The following is a 20,852-nucleotide window of genomic DNA, read 5'->3' as shown; positions in this document are numbered from 1 at the left end:
TACAGGGGGAGCAAGAAAGGCCACTTATGGGCCTAGCCCACAAAAGCAACCTCCTGGACAGCCCTAGGTGTCCTGCAGAGGCCTGGGCCCAAGGCCCAGAGTGAAAGCTACTGAGTATGGGCTTGAATTGTCACATGGGCAAGGGACAGGTGTCCCCCACAATGAGCCACTGCATGGGGGTTGTCTGATGTACCCATTGGCCTACATTGGTCTTTGGATGCCCATATAAGTTTAGGAATAACTTGTCAATTTCCACACACACACACAGAATCCTGTTGGGATTTTCATTTTGCACTTAATAAGATGACATGAAGGGAATTGGTACATATAATATTGACCCTTCTAATCCATGACTGTGGCATTTGTCTTGTTTACCTGTAAGTCCTCTGATTTCTCTTAGTAATGACTGCTGGCTTTCTTTAGACAGGCTTCCTGCACCCCCATCAGCACCATGGTGATGGTGATGGTTTCTAGGCTTTGATGATTTGAAGGTCTGCTACAGTTTTTAAAATTTTCATTTTCTCAGCACTTACTCCTAGTACATAAAGTATAGTTGATTTTATTGACTTATACTAGAGATCTTGCCAAATTCACTTGATAATCTCTTGGTGTATGTGAAGCTTCCTCTAGGGTTTTCGCATTGGCACTCACAGCCCCCAGTTACTGGCTGGCCCTCCAGCTGACGCAGAGCAGGAGCTGGTGCCAGAGCTAACCATCTCTCTTGACTTCGTGGCCAGCCTTCTCTGCTTCACCACCAAAGAGTATATTTTGTGTACACTAAGTTTTTTGCTTGGGTTTTTTTTTTAAGCTATAAGTGGTGTAGAGCTTTTGCTTTTTCTACAGCTAACATCTTTCCTTTTTTAACCTCACTTTGTTAATGTGATGAATTGTATTTATTTAAAAAAATTTTAAAACCCTATTAGATTCCAGAAGTAAATACAAAGGGGTGATGTGGCACAGCTCATGTAAATGGATGAACTCGGTTACTACTGTTTGGCTTGGAATTTTTGTTCATGTGTGAGCTGGACCTGTAATTTTCCCTTAATATAATGTTCTTTTCAAGTTTGGTTAAGTCAGTTATGGCTTCATTAATAACAAGAGTTAGAATTTTTTCATGGTACCGGGCATTGAACCCAGGGCCTTCTGGCTTTCCCTGGGCACAGAAGGACGTGGCCCATGGCCCTGTTTCCCTTGGTGCCACCCTACTGAGGTGAAGTGCTGGCGCCACCTCTGGTTCATTCTAGACCTTGATGTGCAGTTTTTTAATCAGTGGCCAGAAGCTTTAAGTGACAAATAGTGAGCCCTTGGCTTTTCTTTCAGACCGACTCCAGCATCCAGGCCTTCTTCATGGGTATAGACAGCTTGTGTAAGAAGTATTCACAGGACACTGCCCAGGTAAGTGCTGCTGAGGGGGCTTGGGAACAGACATGCAGGCCTGTCATCTCAGACGGTGTGCACTGTGTGCTCTGGAGGCCACGCCCTTGCAGATGTGGGGTCAATGTGTATTTTCTGCCTTCTCTGGGTTCTTTTCACCTTTGCAGTGGTGAAGCACCTGTGCTTCAATCTGGACAAAGCCCATGTGATTTATTTTGATGTCACACTGAGACCCACATGGGCTCAGTTCAGCCCTGGGCCCTTTTAGGCAGGATGCCCCAGGAAGTTCAGTTCCTGAGAACCTCCCTCTAGGCCAGGTCTCTGGATTCAGGATAGTAGGTTTCTTTGTGAAGCTATCCTATGCAAATAGCACCCAGGGCTGCAAGTGCCTGCTCTCACCTGTTTGGTGGTGCAGGGCTGCACAGGCGCCTCCCTCCTGACTCCCTCTTCCTGGCTTCATGTCACCTCCAGCTGAGGCAGGTGGCCTGGGGGAGTTTGTGCCCACCCCACCGATGTCCTCAGCCACACCCCATTTTCTAGGCCGAGATCAGCCAGGTCTGTTCCGCCGTCCTCGCTCTCTGGGAGCAATGCCTAAATGGTCCTCACAAGGACCCCAGCTCAGATTACACCCAGCTGTGACCTTGGGGAAGCACCTGAGACTGGGTTTAGCTGACATAATGGGTTTATTGTTTTAAAGACTCAATAAACACTTTTAAATTTCTGTCTTAATTTCTAATGGATAAATAGTGACAGATAAAACCCACATAAGCAAAGCTCCTCAGATCCACAGACCAGAACTCTGAGTCCTGCCATAGGATGGCAGCAGAGATCTCAGCAACAGCCACCTCAGGGGCCTTTGCTGTCCCCTTCCTCAATTCCTTTGGGACAGACAGATGTCTCCTGCCTGAAGACCTCTGTGAGAGCCTCTGTCACAGAGGCCCTGGCCGAGTAGGGCTCATCTGTGCTGTGCAGGCCGGGCTCTGACCCAGCAGGGCAGGAACTTGCTGGTCTGCAGAGGAAGAACCACCCTGGGTGTGAGCAGAGCTGTGGGCTGAGGAGTGTGCTCACCTGGGGTGCCTGCCACTCCCACCCCCAGCACAGACACTTGCTGTCTGCCCCAGTCTGAAACCTGGAGATGCTGCTTCTTGGAGGAGACTACTCTCCGTGCAGCCTGCACTGTCTCGGATCTCCATTCCCTGCCACAGTCTCTTCACCTCATGAACTGTGGACAAAAGTATGTCAGCCCTGGGCAGCTCTAAATAGATCTGGTCCAGTGCAGCCTCCACTTCCTCTGCCCTGGGTTGACTCGATCTGAGAAGCATAGATCATATAAGAAAAAGATGTAGGATTCTTTTTTATTTATTAATAAAATCTCCCTTCTGAGGCCATACCCAGGGTCTGTAGCCCAGGCCAGAGAAACCCTGTGGGTAGCATAACACTGAAGGCCAGGGTGAGACCCCAGCAGATTGCAGACCCAGGGACGTGGACATATGGGGTCCAAGCTGTCCCCTACTCCCCTGCTCACAAGAGAAACCCTGAACCCACATTCTGCCAGACTCATCCCCTCTGCAGCTGTCCCCATCTCCCTGGGTTCATCTCCCCTCTGAGCTTCTGGGGATCCAGAGACACCATGGTCACAGCCTTGACCTTGCTGCAGTCACACCTACCATGGCCAAGACAGGGTCAGGCACAGAGGCTGTGTGCTGTCCCCACCAGGGCCCTTATCCAGAGAATGGTAGTCCCCTGCACCCCAGTGCCCACCGCCAGGCCCATAGACCTAACTGGTGTGGACATCTGCTGAAAAGTGTCAGGCCCCTAGTGTCCCCAGGTACCATGCCTGTGAGGTATGGGCCATAATCCAAGGCCCTGCCTGCACAGATGTGGGACAGGAGACAGGCAGCCAACTGCCAGCACTCTTCCTGTTACTGCCTGACCACAGGTGCCTCGGGCAGGAAGGGAAGGGCATGAGGAGTCACTGAGGTCCTAGAGCTTTGCTTGTCCAGACATGGTGCCATTGGGCTCCCCAGAGCCGGGCACAGGTGCCAGCACCCTGGTTCTCCCAGGAGCCCACAACAGAGTCAGGTGGGCTCAGCCTCCCCACACTGCCATAGGGAAGCACATGAGGATGTGGCTTGTGTCACCTGCAGGACTCTTCAGCACTCCTCATGGTCTGCATGAGCAGCACCTGGGCTGTGCCCACCTTGTTGCAGAGCTGATAGCTCTTCTGGGCCTGAAACTCGGCCACTCTGAGGAAGATGTCACTGCTGACCCAGAGGTGCTATCTCCACGGAGGAGATGGGGCTGCAGGCCCAGCTTGTGCCCATGTCCCTATCCACAGCTAGATTGTCTTCTGTTCCAGGCTGCACACTGCTCCCTCCTGTCTGTGCATGAGCAGATTGCCAGGCTTGCAGGAAGTGACTTTAAATGCACTTTATCCACATTTGGCCCTCTGTCTGCAGGCCGTGCCTGAGTGGTGGCAGAGTTAGGTGACATGGGACAGTCCAGTGTTTGAAGTGGGTGGGCACCATCATCTGAGCCTTCACTTACCAGAAACAGCTGCCTCCTCCAAGTTTCAGACCACTGTTTCCTCCCTTGCATTGGAGCTTCTGTAAGGAAGACCAGGGATGGGACAGGTTTCAGGCACGGCTGGCTCTGGCAATGCAGACAGGTCACGGGCAGTCTGCCTGGGCTGCCTTCTGCTTTGGCTCTTCCCCACTGGCCTGGGCCATGGTTCCTCACTTGGTGCTGGTTGGTCAGTCACTGTCGTCAGAGTGACAGCACACTGTGGCCGTCCCAGCTTGGACAGGAGAGGCAGTGGGATGACAAGCAGTCATGGTATCTATCAGGAGGGCTTCGTAGAGAGCAGGCTCAGTGGCCTCTGTTGGACACATTCCCTACTCTGGGAACCTCAGCACCAAGCACCCACACTGGGCAGCCCTGACGGCAGCACCCTCACCCGACAGCACCCACACGTCTCCGTGGAAGGAGATGGTGCGCAGCCACGCACTCCCACCTTCCAACACCACCACCTCCCCGCTGACATGTGTCGCCTGTCAGATTTCAGAGTTCCAAGACAAGCACAGGAAGAGGCTGCTCGCCTTCTATCGAGACAAGGTAAGCAGAACGATCTGCTGCCTGCTGGACCATTTGGCCTCTGACCCAAGTCTCTTGTCTGACACCACCCTCTTTGGGGGCCCGGTAGGAGACTGCTCTTCTTAGCTTTTCCAGTGTGCGGTGTTGTCGCTCTCTCCCCTTGCCTGACACCTGTCTGCAGTTCACTCAGAGCATCCTGGGCCCCTTGGTTCCTCTACTCAGCTGTCCAGGGTTTTGTTTTGTCTGTGGTGTTGGGCATGGAGCCACCCAGAGCCCTGCAGGTGCCAGGCAAGTGTGAACTGCCAAGCAGCCCCAGCCCTCTTTGAAATTTTACTCAGAGGCTCAGTCACTAGTGCAGACTTCAGACTCTGAATCCTCCTGCCTCAGCATCCCAAGTAGCAGGATGCTACTGTGCCTGAATATCTTGGTTTTTAAAAATGAAAATCCTGGGGCAGGGTTTTGTTGGGTTTGGTGGGTTTTTTTGGTTTGTTTTTTTTTTGGTACCAGGTATCGAACTCAGGTCCTTGTGCTTGCAGGGCAGGTGGCTGAACCCCTGAACTAAATCCCCGGCCCCTGAAAGTCCTGCTTTTAAAACTCTGGAGTTTTTGGAGTAAATTAAATGAGGACCCTGGCTTTAAGGCCATGGAACTCTGGAGCCCCTTCCTCAAATCCAGAAGCTATTGCCTGGCCCCACTGCTACTTCTCTGTGTGTGGCCATCAGAGGGGTACGGGGTGCTCAGGTTCTGTGCACAGACCCTCCAGCCTCAAGCAGCCACTCCATACCACACCCGGCAGTGCCCCAGAACCCAGCCAGAGGATGCTTGCCTTGTGCTGAGCTTTGGCTAAGCCCTCTGTTGTGTTAATGTCTTCTGCCCCTAGCAGACCTAGAGGACAGGCAGTACTGACCCCACTGGACAGACACCACCATAGGAAGGAGAGTTAAGTCACGGCCTCAAGCCCTTGCAGGTCTGGGTCCAGATGTAGGCCCAGGCCCTGCTGTATCACAGGCTGTGCTTAGAGCACTTGTGTGCAGTCAGGTGTCTGGCTCAAGGCCACTGTCCCTGAGGAGCACCTGGCAGAGCTGAGCTCTTGGCTCCTGTCTGCCCATCTCAGCTGCATGCTGGGCTGGCACAGGAGGGCTGGGCTGTGTCCCCAGGGCCTGACTCAGCTCTGCACAGATGGCTCCCAGGGCCACACTGCTGAGAACCTGATGAGCTGAGCTCAGTGTGTATTCTGTAAACTGTCACTTGGCATGAGTCCATCTGGTGACAGAAGTTGTTCCATGTGTTTAGATCTCACAGCTGGAAGAGTCACTCAGGAAGTCAGTGCTGCAGCTGGAGCGGCTGCAGAGGTAAGGACCCTGGCTGCCCCTCCCACTCAGACCCCTGGTTGTCACAGGGCACAGAGGAAAGGGCTCTTCCAGGTGCTTAGAATTTCCGGAGCAAAAGATGGCAGAAGGGAAAACAAGGAAGGCAAAAAGGAGAGGGCTTGTGCAGACAATGAACCTTGATTTCCCCTACTCTCGAGTTGGAGGCAGTGGGGCCAGCAGATGTGGCACCCTTAAGACTCCTCTGGAGCGTGCTGTCTGCATGCCCACTGAGAACAGTTGGCTGTTTCAAAACCCTCTTATGCTTCCAGTTGGGATAAGTCCCACTTCTTTCAAGTGAGATAACTTTTTGTCATTTAATTCATTGTCTTTATTCCTCTGTTTAGTATGAAATCATCACAACAAACAGCTTTCAGCACCATAAGGAATTCAGTTGCAAGTGAGTAAAATAAAGCTGGAAAGGGGAAGAATACAAAGATACGTGCTGCCAGTCACACTAACCATGTACTAACACGAAGATGTTTTATCCTCACTCCTTCAGCAAAGCCGGATGGGTACGTGTGGCTGCCACCCAACACATCAGCCCCTGACAGGTGTGTGGACTGCTGGGACAGTGAGACTTCGGGCAAGTTGTGGGGCCGTATGTCCCGTGGGCCCTCCTACATTTCACTTCTCAACCTGCTACCCCTTCATGTCCTACTGATCCAGAGCCTGGACAGTTTGCTGGGCATCTGGCTCCCTTCGTGCTCTTCTTACCTCTGTGTGTGACCCAGGTCCCTGGGTCCACACTGTGATCCTGTCTGGCCAGGGCACTGTCCCTGCAGCCATAGCCACTGGCATGGACACAGTTACATGACCTGGTGTTCTGGGAGCTCTAGCTTCACCAGGGTTGCAGAGCCAGAGTGGCTGGCAGCCCCTCCCTGCTTGGATATGGAGGGGCTGGCCATGGGCACCCATGGGTGCCTGTCACAGGTGCTCCTTTACCTGGCGGATGGCCCCATACCTAGCTGGCAGACCTGGGACCAGGTCCCTCAAGTAGAGACCTCATTTAAGTTGCTAGATGCCCAGGTTGCTTGTTGGTACATGCCTGACCATTGCTCTGGCCCTGGGAGCCTGACCTTGCCTCCCCATGTCCTGGGGAGAACACTCCAGGGGAAGGAGCAAGGCTATGGTGCCATGACGCTAAGGGACTGACTCATAGAGATCTCCAGATCCCAGTGGGGAGCAGAGCCCTCCACCTTGAGCTCAAAGGCAGGCAGAGGACGATGCCCAAAGACCATTTCTTTCCTGGGTCCAGGGTCCCATGCACCTAGGTCTTCCCAGGGGAATTCTCACTGGTGGGCTAGATCCAGCAGGCTCGAGTTCTCTGGGGTCATGCCATGACCAAGAGGTGGTCCCTGTGTCATGACTGCACAGGCCACGTGGGTGGGGTCAGTGGGGCCATCAGGTAGGCTGTATCTAGCTGTCCTGCTGGAGGAAATTATGGTCAGAGGTCTGGATCAACACGCTGAGGACCTGGGGAGGTAGAGCTGAACACAGAAGGGGGACGGTTTGGCTTATATTCCATATGGATGGGGGGCCACATAAAGTGAGAGAGTTCGCTACACATGGGCTGGGTCATCAGAGCCACCTTTGGACTGCTGAAGCTGTTGAAGAGAGGTCACCTCTGGGCTGAGGAGAGCTGGGGGAAGACAGGCCCACAGGAGTTTCCCTGACAACCTTTGGGTGAACAAAGGACCAACACGGGTCCAGCACCAACAGCATAATATAGGGGCCAGGCAGTCCATGTTACCAAAGGCAAGTGATATTCCTGCTGGCAGGGGTCTAGTACTGTGCCTGCAGGTGGGAGCTGGACGAGCTGAGGGCTGGGATGGGATGGAGCAGCAGGAGCAGGGAGCTGCCAGGTCCCATGCTTTGCAGGGTGCTTTGATTGTATAGACAGTAGGCATCCAGTAGCTTGCAGGAAATGATTGGTGTAACACCTCACCCTGACAGCACACGGGAAGAAGGAGGCTTCAGATACACATGGTCTTGCTTGGTACAGTGTGCTTAACTGATGTTTTTAATTATAGTTAACTCATAGGCCAAATTAATGCATTTCACTGCTTGACAGGGTGGAGTCAATGGAGATTGACCTTACGCCTTCCCCAGTGAGGAAAGTAAGTACCTCTGCTGCCACTGTGCTGTGCTCCTGTGTCACATACCTAGTGCTTAGCTGTCCTCAGTGCTTATAAACAGACCTGGTCACTTAACAGCAGACTGACCTCTAGCAGTGCCTCTGCCCATATCTGGGGTCTAAACTCAACCCCAGGGGACCCTCAGGAACGCTGTGTTCTGCCCAGACAGCCAGCCCCATGACCATGGGGAGGGTGGCAGGGTCCTGTGCTGCAGAAGCAGCAGTGCCAGGGGCCAGAGGAAAACAGAAACCCTGTCAGTCCAGAAAAAGAAGTGGGTTGGCAATGTGAGGACTGCAAAGGAGAAGGACGCAGCTACCGATCAGAGAGAACACAAGGCCGAAGCCCAGGAGGCTTCGGTGGTCCCATCACCTGCCCAGTCCAGGCAGAGCTGGGTGTCCTGTGTGCAGCCGGCCAGGACAGACACCGGACAGCTCCAAGAAGGGGTGGAGACAGCAGAGTGCGAAGTGCATGGCCAGGGCGGGTGCTGTGATAGTGCTCGGTCATTACCCAGTCTCTTTCTCAAGAGCCTTCCTGGTGCTGCGATCGGCAAGCACCGATCTATGTGCTATGGAGCAACTGTGCTTCTGGGGGTGCCCTCCCCATAATGGGCAGAGCCCAGATTGAGCAGAGATGCAGGGAGACCCTGGCGTGCCCACCCAGAGCTGGGGCCCCATCTGCTGGCCACAGAGAGCAGTGTGCACCCTTCTCTGCACATGGACATCCTGTGACTCCTGGGGCGGCCGGCAGATGACTTCTGCATGGAGGCTGTGACTCTGAAGGAGCGTAGGACTCCCACTGTGCAGGTGACCAGTACTGACGGGTGTTTTCCGAAAGGTGAGGCCATGACTCAGACATGATGCAAACTTCAGTCATGGAGGAGGAACCAGTAAATGTGAACACTGGTGGAGGGGTCAGGGCACACTTGGGTCAGGGACCCAGGAGCACCCCCATGGGCCCACGGCAGCCCAGGATGAGATGCTTCATTGCAGGACAGCTCAGACCCACAGGGCTCTCATGCCTTCCTTCTGACAGCAAAACACTCTGGCTTTCCTGGAGCATATGTTCTTGGCAAGAAACCTCCAGTGAGCAAGCTGTAACTAGAGGGCAGAAGATAGTGTATTTTGACCATGTCCCTTGAGCCAAGCCCATCTGCTGTCCTGGCTCTAACCCAGCAGGAGTCAGGGTGAAGTATGGCCCCTGCCAGGGCATTGGGGTGGGCGACACTGTGTGCTGGCTCTCCCCTTTGTGTGGAGATGTGTGGGAGATGCCTGTGAGAAAAGAGAATTTGGAAAAGCTGCTGTGCCTCCCCTTGGAGGTCGGCACTGTCAGAAGGCCGAGAAGCACTGTGGTTCCCAGGAATGCCACTGAGAGCCTCCGTGCTCCCCAGGTAGCGCCATGGCCTCTGCCACTGTGGCCCCCTGCATGACCAACAGAGCAGAGTGACCGTGGAGGCCTGGGCACAGCCCAGTACAGCTGCCAACATCCCAGACCAAGGTGGCAGCTCCCAGACAAGCCCAGGGGTGCAATATCATATTCCAGAAGCCCAGACTGGAAATGAGGGGCAGAAGTGAACAGCACCCCTCCTCAGGTGCCTACCTCTGCCTCTGCCACAGTGAGCCCCACGGCCACCAATCAAACTCCCTCTGTATGGCTCATTAGCCTCTCCAAACTCATGTTATAGCTATTACCAGGTTCTCCCCCAGATGGGGCTCAAGCACCAACCCACAAACATGAGCCTATGAGCCTTTGTAAGCTCGGGAAGAAGCACTTACCTCACCCTAGACCCAGCTCTTCTCTGTGAATTTCCAGTAACCTCTGGAGGGTTGATATTCACGGGAGTGCACACACCAACCTAGCTGTGGCTGTGGAACCACTGGAAGGACTACTGGAGCATAATGTGTGGATCTTCTCATGGGTTACCATCCAGTCCCAGACCTATTGGAGACACTGGGCACACTGCAGACTCAGACTCCTGGGCCCTTGGGCTTGGTGGGCAGCATAGATGGGGGCTCCAGGGGAAGAGGGAGGACCAGCCAGGCCCAAGGACACATGGAAGTCAGCTCCAAGTGGAGAAGGGGATGGCAGGCTTCTCTTTGAGAGCTGTATTAAAGGCATTACAGACCCTAGGAAGGAGCCAGAGTCCCTGGAATACACCCACCCCTGACAGGTGGGAGGAGCACCCAGACCTGCCCAAGCAGGGACATCCTTTGTGTCTTCGAGTGCCACAGAGGCTGTGGCACAGGAAGGGAACCCCTGTCCCTAGCTGCATCTGCATCAGCTGCCAGGCTGGGATTTTGGTGTGGGCCAGTCCCTTCACAGTCAATGTGCAGGACCAGCAGGACAGCATCCAGGGCTCAAAGTGGAGCCTCCAAGGACACAGGCTCCTCGGGTGGACCTGCCTGCAGGTCACAGGGTTTGTGAGTGGCATGCCAGGGAAGGTGACACCGAGGACTTGGCAGGCACATGTGATGATGGCAGAGTCTGGGCCTGATGGGGAGGTGAGAGGCCAGGCCAGGAATCCAGCCTTGGGGAGGGGCTGACGAGTGACCAGCAGAGACTGTGGCCACCAGACACCTCAGGTCGTGTAGGGCAAGGGCTCACAGCTGCAGTCAGTCACACAGAGACAGTGACAGCCTTGCCTTGACGTGCTCAAGTGGGGAAAAGGGGTGCAGGGGGCCCAGCACAGTCTGCTCCACAAGGAGGGGTCACTCGGGGTAGTATGTTGCCTGCCTTCCTCTCCTGAATTGCTGAAAACACTTGCTGGGTCCTGTGTCCATTCGGTGTCGCAGGACCTGGTGGGTCAGGGAAGAATCGGGAATCCCACCCCATGTCAGCCAGTGGGACTCGTGTCCACATGGAGCCAGGGCAGACGGAACTCTGCCAGGCTAAGGAGAAGGAGCTCACAACATGGGTTCTTAATGAACAGTGGATTCTGACCCCACAAGGGGCAGAGTAGAAATCTCACCAGCTGTTTTCTCTTGTGTGCTTAGCCTGAGGTCACGGTGGGCCCTGTGAGAATCTCCGTGATTAGTCCGCCTCAGGATGGACGCATGGGTGAGTAATGTTCCCATAACCTCCCTCGGATCCATGCACCAGTGCACATGCATTCTCTGAAAGCTGTGATAATCAGAGCTGTCAGACTCACCCGGGGAGGCTGAGCTGCCCTGAGCACCAGGCTGTGCAGCACTGGGGCCTTAAGGGTGAAGCTCACCGGAGATAGAAGCTCTTCTTATAGTTTTAATCAAAAGTTGTGTGGCTGAATTTGCCTGTTGGTATTCAACTCGGGTCAGTAGTCCTTTTCCCTGCAGACCCAGGCTTGATGAGCCCTCCAGGCCTCAGTCTGTCCCTCCCCGCGGGCTCCCCACTGTCCCTGTCCTCAGCCCCTCAGGCCCCGTCCCTCCTCACAGGCTCCCCACTGTCCCATCCTCTTCAGGGCTGCATGACTGCCTGTTCTCTCCACTCCAGTGTGGGAGCCCTCATAAGAGCCCAACTCTAGGGCCTGTGGGCTTGTACCACAGAGCTTGCTGAAGGAGCAGAGCTCTGAGCAGTGTCCCCTGCCTGCCCTGCGTCACCAGCAGCCTGTACAGGTTGCTTCCCCCATGTCAGGTTCTCACAGGGCTGCTAGCTACTCTGTGGCCCTCCTGGGCTCCCAGGACCACCCCTAACCAGCTCGCTCCCCTAGGTGTCCACAGACACTGTTCTTGCCAGGCTTTCCCTGCTCTTTGGGTTCTCCCTCCCCCTCCCCCTCCCCCTCCCTCTCTCTCTGTCTCTCTCTCTCTCTGTGTTGAGAAGCTATGCAGGGGCCTGGCTCACACAGCCCAGAGGCTGAGCACCACCTCAACCCCTTCTCAGCAGTGTCCACTGTGCTCTGTGCCTGCCAGTTTGCAAGGAAAACATTTTGGTTTTCATTCCTGTGACTGCTGATGATCCTGAGTGTTTCGGTTCTATTCACCCCTTGTTCTTTTTCTGATTTACCTGTTTCTGTCCTTTGTTCTTTGTGTATATGACATCCTTAATATGAAAGATATTGATCTTTTAGCCAATTTTCTTTGTTATTCTGTATTTGACTTTTAGAAATTTAGCATTTTTAGCCAGGCCTAATGGTACATGCCTGTAATTCCACCACTCAGGAGGCTGAAGCAGGAGGATAGCCGCAAGTTCAAGGCCAGCCTAGGCTACATGATGAGTTCAAAACCAGCCTAAACTACATAGCGAGACCCTGGCTCAAAAAACTATAAAAAAAAATTTTAAATAGAAATTTAGCATTTTTAGTCAGATACAGTGGTGCATGCCTGGAATCCCACTCTGGGAGGCTGAAACAGAAGGATCATAAACTTGAGCCCATGGGACCGGGGATTTAGTTCAGTGGTTTTGCTGTCTGCTGCACAAGCACAAGGACCTGAGTTCAATCCCTGGTACCAAAAAAAATAAAAATAATAAACTTGAGCCCAGACTGGACAACTGAGCAACACAGTAAGGCCCTGTCTCTAAGATACAAAATAAAGGGGCTGGAAATGTAACTCAGTACAAAGGCTCTGGGTTCAGTCCCTGGTACCCCACCAAAAAAAAAGAAGAAGAAGCTTAATGTGTTTCTGTACTCAAATCTATCATTACTGTCTTTTTTATTTTATAGCTTTTTGTGCTGAGGTAGGTTTTTTTTGCATAACTCAATCATATCTCCTAGGTGGTTTCTGTAGACTTCATTTTTCACAGCAGTTTTGTGTTCACAGCAAAACTGAGATGAGAGCACAGAAATTTCCCACATATTTCCTGCCCCTCTCCGTTTGTAGCCTCCCCATCACAGTGCCTCCCACAGGATAGAACTTTGCTGTAGTAGATGAAGCTGTGTCCACACCACATTGTCCCCCATATCTGTCGTTTGATGCTGTGTGTGTTATGACCACAGTGTCGTGGAGGATGTTCACTGCCCTGAGAGTCCCCTGCACTCCACTCTCACCCCTTCCTCCCCCAGAAACACTGGCCTTTCCACTGTCTCCAGAGTTCCTTTTTCCAGAAGATCATCCAGCTGCACACTTGCGCGGAGCCTCTGCAGTGGACTCTTCCTCAGAGAGATGTGCATGTATGGTTTCTCCATGTCTTTTCATGGCTTTTAGCTCATTTCTTTCTAGTGTTGTACGCTAATATTTCATCGTCTGGGTGCACCATAGTTTATTCATTCACCTACTAACGGGCATCTTAGTTGTTTCCAAGTTTTGGCCATTATGAAAAAAACTGCTGTAGATGTCCATTTCAGACTTCATGTGGACACAAGCCTTCAAGTCCTGTGGGTGAATATCAAGGACCATAGTTACTCCTGGAACCTGTGACAAGAGCAGGTTTGGTCTGGGAAGACACTGCCAAGCTGCCTGACAAAGTGCTATCCCATCTTGCGTTTCCACAGCCATGAGTGGCCCCTGGGGCTCGGCATCCTTTCCAGGGCCTCAGATACACAAAGCAAAAACTTACAGATTAGAAGGGAAAAATCAGCTCAACAATTTCATTTTGAGATTTCCATGCTCTTTTCTAAGAGATAGTAGAACAGCTAACAAAAAAAGTTGTAAAAGGAAGTGGGAACAAAAATATATGAGACATACATAAAACAACAAAGTGGCAGGCACAAGTCCAACTACATCAGTAATAGCATTTAACAGAACACATTGAAGGCTACAGTAAGCAAGCACAGACTCAAACTGGCATAAAAAAGATCTAGAAGGATGCTGTCTATAAGAAATAACACTCCAAGGGCACAAAAGGTTGAAAGAAAGTTATAGAGCAGATACATCAAGGAATAGCAACCAGAGACTACTGAAGTAGCTGTTATTCATATCAGGCTCAACAGGTTTCAAGACAAAACTTGTGGCTAGAGACAAGGACATTTCATGATGGCAAAAGGATCTATATATTAGGAAGACATAACAGTTATTAGTGTAAACACACCAAAAGAGGGCCTGAAAATAGATGCAGCAAAACTGATGAAATGAAAATGAAATCATTAATTCAACAATCATGATTTGGGTATAAAACAACTAGATAGATAATTACTAAGAAAATAGAGGATTTCACCAGTACTCTTGACCACATTGGCTTACGTGACAAATATAGACGCCACCCGACAAGAGCAGAAAAATATTCTCTTTGGCTACAAATGGGACATTCTTCAGAACAGACTGGATATTAAGACCTAAAAAAACTCCCAACACATCTTAAAGGATTGGAATCATACAAAGTGCGTTCCCTGACCACAGTGAGATTAAATTGGAAATGAACAACAGAAAAAATCTGAGAATAAAACAAATAACACACTTCAAACTAATCCATGGGTCAAAGAAAAAAATCACAAAAGAAATTAGAAAATATCTTGAACTGAATGAAAATATATGTTAAGTTTATGTCTTGCAAGAAAAGCCATGTTTATAGCTTTAAATGCTTGGGGAGAGATCTTTTGAAAATAGTACGGGAACCAAGAAATGGGGGTTGGGCCGTAAGGAAGAGTTAAGATGTGGTATATATGTGCATCAACTCCCCATGAGAAATGTAATCAGCATGCAGTGCAAATGTATTAATAAAAAGGTTTAAATAGAATAAGGTAAAAAATAAAACAGAGGCCAGGGATTTAGCTCAGTGGTTCAGCCGCCTGCCTCGAAAGTGCAAGGTCCCGAGTCCGATCCCTGGTACCAAAAAAATTTTTAAATAAAATAGAAAGGACAATCTGAGCTCAGTAAGCTTAAGATACTAAGCAAATAGCACAGATAGAACTGATAGAGATGATTAATGGAACCTAAAGTTGGTTCTTTGATGAAATTACCAAAATTGACTCAAGAAGAAATAATAAATCTAGGTAAACACCTATCAAGTGAAGTTAAATTGATGATTTTTCAGAAAAAACCAATTTCCCAGTGGCTTCATGGGTCAGTTCTTTCAAACATTTAAGTTCTTTCAAACAATCGCAGTCCTACATGAACTTGGGAAATAGATCAGACACTTGTCAGTTCCTTTTATGGGCTCAGTAGTAGCCCTGTAACAAAGCTGAAAAACACACAAAAGAAAACCCACACCAGTGTTCTTCCTGAGTATAAATGCAGAATTCTTTAAAAATACATTTGACGATCAAATCTAACAACATATATTTGATCCTCGGTACCAAAAAATAAAATAAAATAAAAATCTAACAACATATAAAAGATGTTTTACACCATTTCCAGGTGGGATTCATCCAAGTTATTTATGTTGATTTGGCATCAGAAGGTCAGTTAACATCATAAAGTATGTTAATAGAATAAAGGACTAAAAAAAAAACAACTTAAAATCTTTTCAATAAGAAAAGAACATGAGGGGCCGGGGATTTAGCTCAGTAGTTTTGCCACCTGCTGCGCAAGCACAAGGACCCAAATTCGATCCCCAGTACCAAAAAAAAAAAAAAGAACTTACCAAACTTTAAAGAAAAAGACTTGCCAAAGTCTCAATGAAAATGAAGTAAAAATTTCCTCAACTTGATAAATAGGATCTTTAGAGAACCTATTGGCCAACATCATAATTAATGTTGGAAATTTTTTAAAATTTGTTTTTGCAGTACTGGAAATTGAACCCATGGCCTTGCACATGCTAGGCAACTGGTTAACCACTGAGCTACAACACCAGCCCTTTTAAAATTTTATTTTGAAATAGTGTCTAAGTTTCCCAGGCTGGCCTTGAACTTGGAATCTTACTGCCTCAGCCCCCTGAGTAGCTGAGATTAGAAGTGTATACCAATACATCCCACAGTGTTCAAAGAGTGGATATTTTTTCCTCTAAGGTCAGGAACAAAGCACAGATATCTACTTCTGCCACATCTATATGAATTGTACTGAGCTTCTAGCTAGTGCACTGAGGCAAGAAAAAGAAACACATCAAAGCTGAGTGTGATACCACAGGTCTGTGACCTCAGCTCCTCAGGAAACTGAGGCAGGGGGGTCATGAGTTCAAGGTATTCAGTGAAACTGGGTCTCACAAACAAAACAGAAAAAGGGAAAGGAAAGAGAAAAGGCATATGGGTTGGAAATGTCACTTTATTGGTGACAACATGGTATATGTAGAGCATCATGAAGAATCTACATGAATACCACAGGGTAGCAAAGTGGCAAGGTGACAGGCTACAAGGACAATACACAGACATCAGTTTTATAGCTGTATGTCAACAAACAGTCTGAAATTGAAATTAGTTGATTAGAACTGAAGGTTTTCCTGCTTTTTCACAAATACCATACTATGGTGATTTTTTTTTCTTACAATGTATTTTAAAATCAGATGGTATAAACCTATTAATTTTTTTCTTAATTATGAAAATACTTTTGACTATTTTAAGTCCTTTGCATTTCCATATAATTTTCTAAATCCTTTTGTCAAATCCTACAAAGCCTGCTGGGACTTTGATAGGATTGCTTCTGAGTTTGTGCATTAGTCGGGAAGAATGACCATCTTAACAATTTGGAATCCTTCATACATATGCTGAATCTCTCTTTCCACTTACTGTATCTTAGATTTCTCTCAAGAATCTTTTGTAATTTTCAGTGTGCAAATCTTTTACTTTATTGATAAATTTTATTATTTTGTACTGGGGATCAAACTCAGAACCTTGCACTTGTGGGGCAGGCAGCAGCACCACTGAGCTAAATCCTGGTCCTATTTATGTCTAAGTACAGTAAAACCTTGGTTTGCGAATATGATTCATTCAGGAAACATGCTTGTAATCCAAAGCCTTGTATATCAAAGAGAATTTCCCCATAAGAAATAACAGAAACTCAGATGACTCACAACCCAAAATATTCATATAAAAATTACTACAGTACTGTAATATAATACAAAATAATAAAGAAAATACAAAATATTTTTTAAAATAAATTAACCTGAACTTATCTTCAAAAACCTTCATGGCTGGTGTGAGGGAGACAAAAGAGAGGAGGGTCATTGTGCAGGACGACTTTCACTATCACTAACAGTATCACTGCTGTCTGTTAGCTCAAAGGAATCTTTCTTTTCCTGCAGCTTTAATAGGAAACCTATCCCATGACATTTGCTTTTGAGGATTTCATGGAAATTTGACATTGCATTGTCATTAAACAGATTCTTCATCAGTGGCACTGCTACAGCCGTATTCAGCTGGTGCAGCTTTTGTACTGTTTCCCACATTTTACACATCTCTCTAACCTCATTTGTAGTGACGGTTCCTCCACCTTTTTCTCCCCCTGCTCTGCAGATGTGATCTCTTCCATAACCTCTTGTTGGGAGACGATCACCCACAATCCCACAGTGAGAAAGCGAGAACCACCATTGGCTCAGCTGTGATCACATGACATTCAGCATCACGTGTTACTCATGTTGCAAGACATCACTCATTTATCAAGTTAAAATTTATTAGAAATGTTTGCTCATATTACAGAACACTTGCAGAACAAGTTACAATCCAAGGTTTTATTGTATTTTATTATTTTTGATTCTGGAATTTTCTTCATTTAATTTTTAGATCAGTTGTAATTTGCAGTTATTTTTTTCCATCCCTTATTTTCAACCTGTTTGTGCCTTTGAATCCAAAGAATGCCTCTTGTAGGGCCGGGGATCTGGCTCAGTGGTTCCAGTGCCTGCCTCATGAGCGAAAGGTCCTGAGTTTGGTCCCTGGTACTGGAAAAAAAAAAAGGAATGCCTCTTATAGATAGCATACAGTTGTGATCTTGCTTTGGGATCCATTCTTATAATCTGTGCCTTCTGATTAGATTGTTAGACCATTTGATGTTTATGATTATTACTGTGATTTGATTTATGCCTCCAGTCTTGCTATTTTTTTATGTATGGTAAGATCTTTTATTTGTATACCCTTAATTGCCTTAATTTACATTCAGTATTTTTAGGGTTCCATTTTGCTATGGATTGAATTGTGTCCCCTCAAAATTCATATATTAAAGCCCTAACTCCCAGTGTGACTGTATTTGGAGACAGGTCCTCTAGGAGATATTAAGTTACATGAAGACATAAGAGTGGGCCTTTATTCAATAGGATTAGTACCCTTGTAAGAAGAGATACTATTCAATAGCAGTAAGGACAGTCTTTTCAAAAAGTAGTACTGAGATATCCTCGTGCAAAATAATATAATATAATATAATAATAATAATACGCTTACCTAACACCATACAAAAATTAACTCAAAATGAAAAAAACACCTAAAACTACAAAATCCTTAGAAGAAAACATTGGGGAAAAGCTCTGTGCCATTTGGATTTGCCAGTGATTTCTTGGATGTGACATCAAAGGTACAAACAACAGAAGAAAAAGTAAACTGAAAATTATAAAAATTTAAAGATTTTGTGCAACGAAAGACACTATCAGTAGAGTAAATAGGTAACCCATAGAATGGGAGAAAATACATGCAAACTGTAAATTTGGTAAGAGATTGAGATCCAGCACATATAAAGAACTTCGAAAACTCAATAACAAAAACAATCCAGAAATGGCTAATGTGCTAAATTTTGTTATGTGTATTTATCATAATTTTTTATTTTATTGGTACATTTTAGGTATACAATATAATGACATTCATATTGGAAATTTGCACCTTTACATAATCTCTTTTGGTTCTTACTTTTTCCCCATTCCCCTGCCCTCCCTTCAACCCCTCCATCCCTCCCTATTACAAAGACTTTGTTTCCATTTTTTCATTTTCTCATATTAATTCCATTCCCTTCTTTCCTTTCCCCCACCCCTCGCACTTTCCCTACCCCTTTGCCCCTTTTATTCCTATTTCACATTATCTATTATACCTTTTAGTCCTTATTTACACTTTCCATTTCTCACACTAGAGAAACTATTTCGTATATACACATGTGTCCTATTTATTTCACTTGAGTTTTGCCTTAATATGCATCCATTTATCTATAAATGTCTCTAATTTCTCATTTTTTATGGCTGAGTAATACTCCATTTTATTTAAAAAAACACATTTTCTTTATCCAGTCTCCAGCTAATGGGCACTTGGGCTGTTTCCAAGCTTTAGCTATTACAAACTGTGCTGCTGTGAACATGGGTGCACATATATCACTGTGGTATGATTCTTTTAATTCTTTGAGGAAGATACCCAGCAGCAGGGGAATAGCTGGGTCAAATGAGACTTCCAGTCCTAGTTCTTTGAGGTATTTCCATACTGATTTCCACAGTGCTTGCACCAATGGACACTCCCACCAGCAGTGGAGCAGAGTTCCTCTTTCCCCACAGCCTCGCCAGCATTTGTTATTGGTTGATTTCATGATAGCAGCCATTCTTTCTGGGGTGAGGTGGAATCGCTTTGTTTTCATTTGCATCTCTTGAAGGACCAGTGAAGTTGAACATTTTTTCATGTTTATTAGCTATTTCTACTTTGTCTGAGAAATGTCTGTTCATTTCAGATGCCTATTTTTGGATTGGGTCTTTAAATTTTGGAGGTCTGATTTTTTAAGTTCTTCATAGCTTCTAGATAGCAGACCTTTGTCTGAGGAACAGCAGGTGAAAATTTTTTCCCACATTGTGGATTGTTTCTTCACACTGTTGGTGGTTTCTCTTGCTGTGCAGAAGCTTTTTAAGAAGAAGAGATCCCACTTGTTGATTGTTTGTGCTAGTTCACAGGCAACTGAGGTTTTGTTCATAAAATCTTTTCCTACACCAATGTCTTCAAGAGTTCTAGCTAACCTCTGTTCCAGCCAGTTCAGCATTTCTGTTTTAATATTTAGATCTTTCATCCATTTCAATTTTAGTTTAGTGCATGGTGAGAGATATAGGTCTAGTTTTAATCTTTGGCAAGTTGAAACCCAGTTTTTCCAGCACCATTTATTAAAGAGGCTATCTTTCCTCCAGTGAAGGTGTTTGGCTCCTTTGTCGAAGATGAGGTGGCTGAGTGTGTCTGAAGTTGTTTCTGTATCTTCTAATCTGTTCCACTGGTCCTCAGGTCTGTTTCTTTGCCAGTACCATGATGTTTTTATCACTGTAGCTTTGTAGTATAGTTTCAAGTTGGGGGTTGTGATACCCCCTGCCATGTCTCTGTTGCCTAGAATTGTTTTTGCTATTCTGGGTCTCTTCTTGTTCCAAATGAATTTTTGGATTGTTTTCTCAAGGTACGTGAAGTATGCTGCTGGGATCTCAATTGGAATTGCATTGAATCTATATAGCAGTTTCGGAAGTATGGCCATTTTCACTATATTAATCCTTCCTACCCAGGAGCAAGGAATGTCTTTCCATTTTCTGAAATCATCTTCAATCTCTCTTTTCAGAGTGCTATAGTTTTCCCAGAAGAGGTCTTTGATTTCTTTTGTTAGGTTGATTCTTTGGTACTTCAGTTTCTTGGATGCTATTGTGAAAGGAATTGTTTGCCCTATTTCTCTCTCAGTGAGCCTGTTGTTCATGTGGAGGAAAGCTATTGATTTTTATGTGTTGACCTTGTATCCAGCTACTTTACTGAATTTGGTTATTAAGTCTAGAAGACTTTTGGGGGAGTTCTTGGGGTCTTTTATATAGAGCATCATGTCATTTGTAAATAATGACAATTTGACTTCTTCATTTCCTATCTTTATTCCTTTTATTTCTTTCTCTTGTCTAATTGCTGTGGCAAATGTTTCCAAGACTATATTGAACAAGAGTGGTGATAGTGGACATCCTTGTCTTTTTCCTGATTTTAGCGTGAAGGATTTCAGTTTTTGACCATTTAGTATGATACTGGCTGTTGGTTTTTCATAGATGACTTTTCTCAGATTGAGGTAGAGACCATCTATTCCAATTTTTTGTAGGGTTTTTATCATAAATGCGTGTTGGATTTTGTCAAGTGCTTTTTCTGCATCTATTGAGATGATCATATGATTTTTGTCCTTGGCTCTATTGATATAGTGTAT

At 47.1% G+C, this 20,852-nt stretch overlaps 1 protein-coding gene across 1 annotated transcript in view; it reads left to right on the top strand.

Moving 5' to 3' along the window:
• The window catches only part of Rnf212 (ring finger protein 212), a 38,743-nt gene that overhangs the window by 9,486 nt on the left and 8,405 nt on the right, over positions 1–20,852 (top strand). The window contains 7 exon segments of the mRNA XM_004847455.3: positions 1,321–1,395; positions 4,432–4,488; positions 5,760–5,818; positions 6,181–6,233; positions 6,336–6,387; positions 7,908–7,953; positions 10,962–11,025. Coding sequence (XP_004847512.2) covers positions 1,321–1,395; positions 4,432–4,488; positions 5,760–5,818; positions 6,181–6,233; positions 6,336–6,387; positions 7,908–7,953; positions 10,962–11,025 — 406 coding nt within the window.

Source organism: Heterocephalus glaber, unplaced genomic scaffold (assembly GCF_053883595.1).
Source record: "Heterocephalus glaber isolate CG9 unplaced genomic scaffold, H.glaber_assembly_v1.0 deba00001509, whole genome shotgun sequence".
Taxonomy (NCBI): domain Eukaryota; kingdom Metazoa; phylum Chordata; class Mammalia; order Rodentia; family Bathyergidae; genus Heterocephalus; species Heterocephalus glaber.
Note: the sequence above shows the minus strand (reverse complement) of the source record. Positions and strands in the feature narration are given on the sequence as shown.